General features: G+C 41.3%; 1 protein-coding gene and 1 pseudogene across 1 annotated transcript in view; both read right to left on the bottom strand.

Moving 5' to 3' along the window:
- The window catches only part of LOC139463766 (uncharacterized), a 272,927-nt pseudogene that overhangs the window by 186,242 nt on the left and 74,490 nt on the right, over positions 1-12,195 (bottom strand).
- Positions 9,612-12,195, bottom strand: part of LOC139463759 (uncharacterized) — a 64,766-nt gene continuing 62,182 nt past the window's right edge. The window contains exons 27-28 of the mRNA XM_071245040.1: positions 10,672-10,803; positions 9,612-10,383 (exon numbers count right to left, since the gene is read on the bottom strand). Coding sequence (XP_071101141.1) covers positions 10,286-10,383; positions 10,672-10,803 — 230 coding nt within the window. The 3' untranslated portion in view covers positions 9,612-10,285. The remainder of the gene's footprint in view (positions 10,384-10,671; positions 10,804-12,195) is intronic.

Below are 12,195 nucleotides of genomic sequence, written 5' to 3' on the forward strand. Positions count from 1 at the left end.
TTTCATTGTATTTTTGTTTTTTTGTAATAGTGTAATATTGCCACTGTTTCTTCATAGAATGGTAGGCTATAAATATATCATCTAAAAAATCTTTGTTGTGTGATAGTTTGTTACAGTTGTGTACGGGGGCACGGGTAGCCAAATCGCCGAAGGAGGTGCAATTCGCTATGCAGAGTTGTGTCCCTTGGTGTTCGAATCCCGGTTCGCCCCGATTATGTTTCTAGGTTTGTCAGCACCATACCCGCGCTCATGGGTTTCACCAACGTGATGGACGTCTAAGACCTGCATCACTTCTGGTTTTCCTGTCACATCAATCTGACACGTGATATAACTGCAATACTATTCAAAGCGGCGTTAAACCCAACTCACTCATTTCTCTTGTGTACGGTTCCGTTTGGTTAACTGGGTTTGTTTTGTGATTACTTCTTGTTTAGATTTGAAGTATGTTCAGAAGAATGTGACTAGGTTCAACCCAAACATTGTGAATATATCATGCAACCCTATTACTTTTTAGGAAAGTAATTGCAAACTACAGACCAACCTGTTGATTTCCTATGTATCCAGAAACAAAGAACATATCCGAATGTATAATCTCTGCCGGAAGCTAAAACAACTGTCAAAGCAATAAACAATGCAGAGCCGTAAACTTCCGCTTGGAACGGTATGAATCATACATTACATACAATGAACTACTTGAAACAGTACTATGCACAGCAAGCGCCATACATGTGATTATGAAGACAACTAATTACAAAGTTCTCATCTCAAAAACGTTGTTTTACATGTGTTGTTTATTGATCAAAGTCATACTTCATAGAAGCCTTGTATTTTATCGTGTTGAACAATAAGTTGCATTAGCAGTGTGAAGGGAGAAATATTGTGTGGACGTTATATGCTTGACCTGAATTCCTTCCTGGAACTTTTCTCGCTAGCATATGATACATTTCAAAGGTAGTGCGCAATAGAGCTATTCGGGTAAGGTAAATAATCACTCACTCTCCAAACCCGCGGGGGCTTGAATAAGATACGATGTACAGCATTGCAAGGTCAGCGAGTGATAAAGCTCTATACTACGCCTATAGCTAAAGGAAACATTCGCTCAATGCGCAATAGTTGATTCTTACAAAATATATAACTTTAGCGAAAGGAGATATATTTTCCCTAAAAATGTTTAGCTCTTTTGAAAACAAAATTAGCAAATTGCATGGATTATTTACATTACGAAACATGGCTAAGGCGATTGGTTAAAACATGTCCGGATTAAGTCACACTCATTTCATTTTACTCCAAATGTTTTTGAGAAACTAGAATGGCGCTCTCCGTCAGTCAAAAACGAACTAACCCTTACACTTCCCCGCCCTACATTCGTTATCTTACTGTCGGTTCGGGATTCGTAGGTTCACACACAGGGTACATCACACTATATAGAACCCTCGAAAACGGTTTTTACAACGTATAACATTGGAGACTGAAGTAGTGCGGGGGATATCGGAACGGAGTTGGTCCGTCAGTCAATCTTTCCGTCCATCCGTTCGCTTCTTACAGGGGACAAATTTTCTCCCAAACGATTTAAGTCAGAGAAATGAAATATTACTCACTTAAGTTATTGGTAAAATGAGTTCGAAAATTGATGTCGTAAGTCGTGAGAGTTATGGCGCTTGCTCCGTTCTTTTCAACTTTTTCAACTTTTCACATTGCATACTGAAGTTGCATGAATGAAGGTTTGCATGTTTATCTGATAGATACCAGTCAATTTAAGACTGAGATGGTCCCGTAGAATATCTTCTGACAGAGTTACGGGCCTTCATCCATGTTAGTTTACTTAGTGCATAGTGTCTGCACTGGGGACAAGATTTCTACGAAACTACCGAAGGTAGCTCATCTAAGAGATACTTATCGAGACTGAGTTATGTTTTCCAGAGAAAAGGCTTTTTGTGTGTATTAATTTCACATTTAATCATTTTTACTGATGACATTCTATGACCCAAGTGCCTTTCTCTTCTTAGGTGCGGTTGAGTAGCCCAGCCGTTAAGGTGTTCGCTCGTCACGCCGAAGACCCGGGTTCGATTCCCGACATAGGTATAATGTGTGAAGTCCATTTCTGGTGTTCCCGCCGTGATATTGATGGAATATTGCTAAAAGCGGCGTAAAACCTCACTCACTCACCCCTTTCTCTTCTTAAGGCTTTATAGGGCTCTCTATTTTACAGTTTATATTCACTACTTATTTTCACTATGAACATACAAAGTTCTAATTCCCATGGCGGGGGATACTGATAACGATGTTTTCTTGTTGAGTAACACCCCTCGTCGTGAGGATACAATGACACACTACCAACCAAGTCACCAAGCCCTCTAGTTGCCTAACCAAGACCTATTCTAACGTGGAATCCCCACAGGGAATCATGCAATGTAAGGCAAAAACCAGTACACGATCATGTCTATCAACAAACTCTCATCGGATTGTAATTCCGAAAGTCGGTAATCTTTAAAAAAAGGGGTATCTTGAGTGTTGAATGTTGAGTCTATTGTACGATTCCGACTGTATCATGAGCATGTGTTTATGAATTACTATCAAATAGAAACGATACTAGGTGTTACGATGCGTCCTGTCGTTTCATTCCTTAGAACTATCTGCAGAATGGTTTTACTGCAAGATAAGAATGGAAGACTGATTTCGGCAACAAAGTCCATGATCGATCTTAGGTAATAGTGCTCCATTAATCGGTATGAGGGAGATTTGATTTGTCTAGGCCGTAGAGTCCCGATGCTCTAGCTGCTGTGGCCATGGCAAGGAGAAATGCAGTTTTCCTTGCTATACTAGATTGGTGTAGCTTTGGCCAGAGGTCCAAACGGTTCTGTTAGAAGGGCTGAAAGATCAACTGATATATTCTGTATCCGTCTATTGTCCCCTGACGGCGCTTGTTATCCTAGCCTAGATGAAATAAACAGCCGGCTGCCATGGGAATAATTTTAGTTGTATGTCCCAGGCCATGTCATTGTCTCCACTGGATGAACTTGTTCCATCGGTGGTCGTGAAGGAGGGATTAGATGTCTCCAAGACATAGCCACAGCGGTAGATACAGATTCAGAGAAGCTGACGACCTGCATCTGTTACGAGATAGCTTCCATGCAGTTAGTTGGATGGAGTGATTGTTGTGGAAAATGTCCGACCTGGATTTACGTAGAAGATCTCAACGGAGTGGTAAATGGAAAGGACTTCAATTAGCAGTGGTAACAGTCTGGGAAACCATGATTGGCCAAATAGGAGTCTGTTCTAGTTTCTAAATCAGTTTGTCTAGAGAATCTAGGGACTGAGGTGTCAACTAATTGATTCATGTGTGTGTCATATCCTGGAGAGATGTTTTTTAGATTCCCAGAAGAGACATCCACCATCGGAAAGATCGTGTGGGACGAGATGCTATCGTGCTGATCATTGGAAGAGACGTCCGACTTATAACTGGAGACGTGTGTCCTGTGTTGGGATTATCTCTGATTTGGTTGGATGTATGAGGTCATCAATTGAACAAAACTGATGATGGGATTCATGACTCTGGTGAATAGCCAGAGTGCTATGGAAACCCCAAACGGAACAACTTGGAATCCATATCTTCTTCGGTTGACTACAAAGTGAGGATATTTCTGTGATGCTTGATGAATGGGGACATGGAGATAGGCGTCTTAGATATTTCGACTGAGGAGTCAATCTCCAATTCTAAGGCTTGAACATACCTTCTGTACTGATTCCATCTGGAACTTGAGAGGAGGGACTAGGCAGGATTTGTTGAGGATCTTGAGATCTATAATCACTCTCTTGTCCGGGGACTAAGAAGATTGGAGAGTAAAACCTCTTGCTGTCACCTGTCTCACAGCAAAAAAGTGTAGGTTTCCGTTTTCCTGAAACATTTCCATACCTTCCGTCTTTGAATCCGACCCGGTTACCTTCTATAAGTGTGAAACACAAAAATATATTTGAAACTTACCAAGATAATTGAAGATTGTTGAAGGTATCTGGAAGGTATCGACAAAACGGACACCTACACTTTTTGTGCTGTGAATTTTGAAGTCTCAGAATGGCAACGAAATTTGTCTCATGAGCTAGGTCGTCCGCCTGTAACTTTGTCCCTTCCAGATGGAATCATCAGCCTACTGGCCGGGATACAAGTAGAGAATGATGACGGAAGTGTAGCTTGTATCCCCTTCAAAAAGATCTTGAGAATCCAGTGGTTGGAAGTGGTCTGTTTCCATTTTTTCGCATATGACAAAAGACACCATTCTACTGGACTCAGAATCAGCAATATATTGAAAGTCGGTAGTTTAAATCAGAGTCTCTGGAGAAAACCAGGTCAAAAGGATCGGAAACAATGTAATGATTGGTCGTACAGTCAGAATCTACGATCGCTCCAGGTTTAGAACCTCTTTTGCTATATCCTCACCATATATATAGTCAGTCTGGCATGAGGATTCTGATGCCTGCTGAGCTCTATTCATTCTGGGGGGGGGGGGGGGGTGTCCCTAAAGGTGGTATCATTATAGGAACCTTTTGGACGTTGAGGTCGGAATGAAGAGCCATGTGCTTTAACTGGCAAGTTTATGATGGATACTTGTTAGACTTCTCTGATTATCTTGTTCAGCTTATCGTTAAAGATCTTAGGAGTAGTGATGGGCTGAGACACATCCAATTTCTTGGCATGATCTGAGAAGGCTCTAGTACGTATTTGGGATAATAGCTGTTGTCTCTGTGTCCACAGTAGCTGGGAAGACATCTTCTCCTGAGTAGATAGTAAGCCCTCCTGCATACAGGCAATGGTATCTAGCAGGCTGTGAATTAGTTTGACTTGATCCATTCTAACGGACAATGAAGTGTCTCCAGTTACTACTTAATAGGACTGGTTTTGGTAGAATAATATGGCGGACTCCAACAAAAAACAGTTAACATACACTCCAATGTGAATGTTTGCTGCTACCAAATCCTTAACTCAAGCTTATGATAACGTGATTTTGGTATTTGGAGAACAGACCAGCCTGTGGAAACCCTCATTCAAATTCTGAGACTCTTGGAGAGGACAGTCATGTGTCTGGTATTATTTCTTCCCCAACGACGGTAGTGGGAGACGATCATCATGTCTTAGCTTCAGTATATTGTTGGACGCCTGGTTGATAACTTTATGAAGAACATGTGAAGACGGAGGCATGACATAACAACCTGAATATTCAGGCATCTGCTGTGTCCGCTTGTCCATCAATAGCCATGTTCACAGCCCATCATCACAGTGTAGTTTGTAGTGGCATTACAAATGCTGAAGGGCAAAAGGTGTTTTTCCAAATCTTAATATTGATTATCTTACTCTTCGGTTTAATAATTTTCCAGATCAATACATTGTCAAATATCTGATTGGCCTTTAATGGTAACATCACTCGCACAAGCAAATTGCCCACCCATACCGGTGCAACACAGTTCCCAGCTTAGATACAATCCTAAACTACCAGGTAAAAGAAACGTATCACTTGTAGATTAAGTTCTTTTTTAATTAAAGACGGTGCAATAAGTTAGAATGTTACGAGAAAATATTCACCCAAACACACCCTGTGCACACATGAAAGTCACTTTAAGCAGGATTCGGTAAAATTCATGCTGTCTTGATAAATGTGAAAAACAGGATTTTGGGGAACTGATAAAAATGTTTGTGCATGGTTGTTACATAAATACGGACGCGGGGCAGGGCAAGAATGCAGCATAAAAAAGAACATCAGAGAAATGCTGGGACTCGCACAAGAGGAACGTGACAGAACTATTGGTGTGGCCGATATAGGGGCCTCTCAAGGGCAGATTGCAAGAACCCTTATCAAACCAGTATCAGCAACTTATTGAGCTGTTATCAGCAAACAGGCCAGACACAAGACTGTCTAAGATCGGGAAGACCAAGGGTCACAGCGCCAGTTGGAGACACCTACATCCGGACAATCCACCCGCGGAAACGGTAAGTGACTGCACGTCAACGGCGGAGTCTGCATTGGGACACACCATCAGCAGACGAACAATCTTACGACAACTCTGCATTGCTGGTATCAGAGCCTACCACCCCCTCCATGAAATGGCCTTGACCCCTCTACGCCGTCAATGCAGATTACAAATGGCAACAACTGTACGTCGGTTGCAGCAGCGTGATTGGGAAAGGGTGCTGTTTACAGATGTTAGTCGCTTTAACTTGTTCCGAAATGATGGCCGAGTCCGTGTTTATCGACGGAGGGGAGAGCAACTGGCACCTTACTGCATCCAAAATGTGCACCCTAATGGTGGAGGCGGCGTCTTGGTATGGGATGGTATTTGTGGTCGACAAGGCTTGTCATCATCCGTGGGAATCTGACTGGCCGAAGATACAGAGAGTGTTGCGACCTGTTGTAGTGCCATTCTTACGTGGACAGCCAAGGGGTACCCTTTTGCAGCAGGATAATGCACGACCACATACCGCCAGACTTGTTCAACAATATCTGCACAACCTTAACGTCAACATATTGCCTTGGCCAGCATGTTCTCCAGAGATGAAGCCTATGGAGCATCTCTGGGATCATCTTGATCGACAGCTGAGACAAAGGATACCTCCCCAGCAAACAGACAGCAACTTGAACATGTTTTATTGGACGAGAGTTCCTGCTTAGTCATCCGGCGACTGACGACACCCTTGAGGAGTGCTTCGCGCATCATGGAATTTGCTCACGTGAGGCACTGTCTTCATCAGCTATTGAACGTCAACAAATGCAACTTCAATCCTTAAATGACAATGTGTAATTTTCCATCAGGTATTAATGTGCAAAACACTGGTTCAAATGTTCCTTGTTTAAAGAAGCACCGACCGTATGAAATCACCCACCCTCTTTACAGAAGTAAGAAGTGTGAAAATAATTCAGCAGGCTAAAGGTTAAATTTCAAGATTGAAAAATATTGTAGCTGGAAGCCATTGTTTCGCCGGTGCAAATGGCAACCAAATACTACAACTTACGTTATAGGGTATTGTCATGTGTTTGAAAAGTTTGTGGTACTGTATTCTAAAGGTAGGCCGTTACAGCCCAAAGAGACCAGACTCTTTCATTTCTCAACATTGGAGACTTAGAAGTTTCTGATTCTTGTGCAAGAGTAACTTTTTTACTCAGAGATCATGTGAGACAGTCGAGACCTGGAAAGAACTTTTCAAGGATCACAATCAAAGCATATCCCATGGACAGGAGGCTTTGCCCTCTTACCGTCTTGAACGAATATAGTGCGGGGACTGAACCTCTTAGGGGTAACGAGTCTAAGTTGTTCATTTCATATGTGGGCCGTACGGCAGATTTCAAGAGTCAGTCTATTGAGTGCTGTGCATATGAGCTCTATGAACAGTTATTTCAGATATTTGATTGGACTATGTCTGAAGCAGTTGAGGGTATCCATGTTATCTGACAGATTAAAACTGGATTTCTTAAAATACAAATTATTGGTTGTTTGTCCCTTTATTGGGTTAGATTCATGTTGTTTAAAGTTTCAACAGACCGACAGGTTTGAAGTCTCATGGGACCCCTGAATCACGTGACTGGATGGTAGAATTAGAAAATTAAACGAGACTTTCCTGTAAGTTGAAGTTTGATTGGAATTCTACCAGCCAGTTGAAGTGATGAAGGGGTAACATGCCCACCCAATGTTGCCTCCCTTGGGCCTTATGTCTATTGCCAATCCGTCCAAACTTCACTTTAAAGTCTGGTCCAGGCATGCGCAGTTGCAACCTCATGTTATCCTTTCAACTCACAGGTAAGTCTCGTTTAATTAAATTTAGTAATTATCTGGCATCTTCAAAAGTGTGTGTATGGGCTTTTAGATGCCTCACTTTATTGGTACAACAAAGTATGTGAAGAAATGCGAAACTGTGGTGCTAAAATATCAGTTGTAGATCCTGCCGTGTTCTACTGGTGGAATGAAACAAATGGCATTGAGGGTGTACTTGCAAGCCATGTTGACGACTTTATCTGGGGTGGATCAGCAGCATATGAAGAATGTTGTACCACAAATTAGATAAGCATCAATGTGAGACGGGAAGTATAACTTCTCTTATGTGGGAATTGAACTTGTCAGTGAACAGAATGCTATTCTGATGAAGCAAGAAAATTATGTTGAAAATCTCAATCTCATGTGTCTTGATAATCTCAGCGCGATTCCCCACTGACAGTAACAGAACTTAATGTTAATCGATTAAAAGTGGGACAGATACTTTGGGTTGGTAGACAGAGTGGACCAGACATCATGTTTGATGCCAGCAGTTCGGCAGCCTGCACAAAGAAGGCTACTGTGCAAGATATTATTGAGGCCAATAAGGCTGTCAAGAAGTTGAAGTCTGAAAAGGCTACCCTTCGATTCTAATTCCTGGGTGATGAAAATGCCTTGCTTGGCAACTTACCTGATGGTGGTACTCAAGGTGGTCATCAGATAATGCTTGTTGGAGAGAACAGTTCTTTCTCACCCCTTATTTGGCAATCAAGTCATGTTCGACGTGCAGTGAGGAGTACCTTTGCAGGGGAAACATTGGCCATGACATTGACAGTTGTATATTTCTTGCTACATTGTATTCTGAGTTGACAACAGGGCATGCACAACCAGATGTACCGCCGTCATATAGCTGGAATATTGCTCAGTGCGGCATTAAACAACAAACTAACAAAACACAACCAGATGTACTGCCGATCACCTCTGTTACAGATTGTCATTCACTTTTTAATGCTGTGAGTGAGTGAGTGAATTAGGTTAAACGCCTCTTTTAACATTTTTCCAGTTATATCGAGGCATGTCAGCTTAATATGGGGGGAAAGCCCGAAGTGATGCAGGTCTCAGACGTTTACCACTTCGGTGAAACCCACGAGCGTGGGTATGGTGCTGATGAACCTAGAAACATAATCTGGGCGAACCGGGATTCGAACCCACAATCATAGGTTTCTGGAGTGCCCAAGTGACGCAGACGACTGGGCCACCCGTGCCCCCCTTTAATGCTGTGAAATCCACAAAGTTTGTGAATGATAAAAGGCTTAGAATGGCGATTAGAAGTATTAAAGAACTCATTGAACAGAAACAAATCAAACGCATCCTATGGTCTGGGTGAGTAAGCAACTGCTCGCAGATTGTCTGACAAAAAGACGTGCATCATCATTCACTCTGTTGAAAGTCCTTGATGATGGTGTGTGGCACCATTACAATTGAAAGACAAATGGCGTGTATCATTATACACGATGTGAGGTGCATGGCCGTTTATTTTATGACTTTAAAGAACAATTATTTCTATGATGCATCTTATGTTATAATCTCCACATTGTTCACTTCTGGTTCATATTTTTGTGAGCAGGACACCTTTTGTTTTTTGCATTGTCTTGTTCAGAAAAGAAATAGAAATGAGATTGTTAACTATTTGATTTTGTCAATATCCTGCCCTGGTTCGGTTGATTGTCGGGTTTTGATAAATGGAAGCAGTTCCAGTTGTGTAAAAAGACAGAAGAATGGTGGGAATAAAGAAAACGAGATAGTAGACAAATGTTAGAGAACTTTATTTGTAAAAGAAGCAACCTAATTGCTGAATAACTTTTTTTCTTCTAATTTGAATTTTTTATTGGTGGCATTTGACTTCAAAACAACAGTCACAGGACATTCACAGGATATTCTCCTTAATTCCTTCAGCACAGGCACCAGCAATCAAACTAAATAAAATTCACAACAAATTCTCTGAAAAGATATTTATAACTTATTATCTACACATGAATTTCCTTTACAGAATTAAGATGAGAGCTAGTGATGGTTATGGTTTTATGCCGCTTTTACAAATACTCCAGCAATATCACTGCGAGGGACACCAGAAATGGCCTTCACACATTGTACCCATGTCCGGAATCGAACCCAGGTCTTCGGCATGACAAGCGAACGCTTTAACCACTAGGTCATGCAAAAGATGATATTAAAAATCCACAAAGCATGTGGTAGTTTATATACAAAATGCTCATATATGAATATATATATTTAAAATCTATTTGTAATGATTATTACCAATGTAAAGATCTACACAAAACAACAATCTTCTTTTTGAACAGCTCGGTGTCACTGGAAACCAAGGCTCAAAATCGGAGCAAAATAAATTTATCAGGCACAGTCATTGCATTTCAGCATGCCTTTGGAAAGCACCTTTATAATGCAAATTGTCAAACTTTAGGGGACTTGCCAATCTTTGCCTCAAAATTGTGGAGCAAAAGTGTTTCACAAGCATATGCTTAGTGAATCCTCACTGAATTTTGCAGTTCTCATGACCTTCCTTTGCTGAAGATTTCCTTGTCAATCGTCCAGTGCTGAACACTGGCGTTGGACTTTTTATCTGGTTTTCTGTAACAAGAGGTGGCGGTATTAATATTAGAGCACATTTCTCCAAAGAAGCCATGTAAAAAAATTGGGTCAGAAAATTTTAGAGACAGCACGCCTGAAAACATACATACAAAGTTTCAGCTCCTTAGGCCTTGTAGTTACAGAGGGGACGTTGAAAATGTTAAGGTTAACGACGACAACACACAACTTTCAGTCAGGTGGCACAAAATTAATGCTTAAAAGATCAGAGAAAAGAAGATTATAGTCCGTATTATTCCATGCAGGATGTAAATCTATCTGCAGTTCTACCTTTGGATGAGTCTTTGAGGGGTGTTGCATTCTTCTTCCTGATTGCTTCGGCTTTTTCCTTTACCTCTTCATAGCTCAGTGAACGACGCTTCTTGAAAAGTTCTGACAGGCTCCAGTTAAACTCCGGACTTGCTGTTAAAAACACAAACTCGATAAACAGATTATTTCAAACAATCGGTGCCACAAAAATGCTTTATCATTTTTGCAAAATATTCATAACAATGAACATTTCAACATTTTCATGAGTATAGGGAGAACTAATCAATAATTTAGCTTATCACCATGACAAATTGTAAATTTTACAATAAATTGTATATCTATCCTATCTGACACTATGCATTTCTTTCTCCTCTTTCTATCCCATTGTGAAAATGATCCTAGACAATATTTCAAGCTTCAAAATACACCGCACCCAAACAGATTCCAAGGTGACCATCAGAGGTCAATCAACGCATGCAACTCCTGCTTCCTCATCACAGATGTCCCCAGCATACTCATACACTTTCTTAAAGCGTAGTGTGACCATACGGTGATGTGGGGATGGTTGGGTTAGAGATGGGATAAGTATTATGAATATACAATTTATATTAAAATATACAATTCTTAAAATCTCACACTATGCTTTGTGGCTGGTTTGTTGTTTAACGCTGCACTCAGCAATATTCCAGCTATATGACGGCAGTCTGTAAATAATCGAGTCTGGACCAGACAATTCAGTGATTGATATCATGAGCATCGATCCAAGCAATTGGATTTGATGAAATGCATCAACCAAGTCAGCGAGCCTGACCACCCGATCCCGTTAGTCGCCTCTTACGAAAAGCATGGGTTGCTGAAGACCTATTCTACCCCGGATCTTCACAGGTCCTCAAACTATGCATTAATCCCATGGTTGGAAGGTGGGGGTCAGAAACCCACACTTGTAAAGACCTCAGCCACGAGACATAGACAAAAATGCGGGTCTTAAAACCATGATCACATCATCTTAGGCTTGTATAAAACGATTACTAGTGAGTGGGTTGTTTCTGAAAAACCCTTTCCGCTACTAGGACGAAATCTCATGAGGTTGGGTAACTCGTGTTACATGTCTTGGCACAAGATACCGATTTAACGAACAGCTAAGTAGCATGAAACATGAGCAACCATGTTCGACGTCCTTGTTTCATCATGAGTCCAGCAGAGAAGTGCTTGACACTGCCCCCCATAGACATTATGCAGATGTAAGGTGGAACAGCTTTGCATCTCTTTCCTTGCTTTGAACAAGCTTGTAGGATGACTGAGCTTAGCTAAAAGTTTGTTTGTTTCTCAGCTGGACCAGACAATCAAATAATTGACACCATGAGTATCGATCTATGCAGTAGGGATACAATGACATGCATCTACTACATCAGCGAGTCTGACCACCCAATTCCGTAAGTCGCTTCTTGTGACAAAGCATGTGTTGCTGAAGACCAATTCTAACCTGGATCATCAAGGGTAAGGCTTAGCCAAAAAGACACTAGAGTCCTGGATACTTTCAAATTC

Source organism: Haliotis cracherodii, unplaced genomic scaffold (assembly GCF_022045235.1).
Source record: "Haliotis cracherodii isolate W230 unplaced genomic scaffold, xgHalCrac1.p SCAF_16, whole genome shotgun sequence".
In the NCBI taxonomy this organism is placed as follows: domain Eukaryota; kingdom Metazoa; phylum Mollusca; class Gastropoda; order Lepetellida; family Haliotidae; genus Haliotis; species Haliotis cracherodii.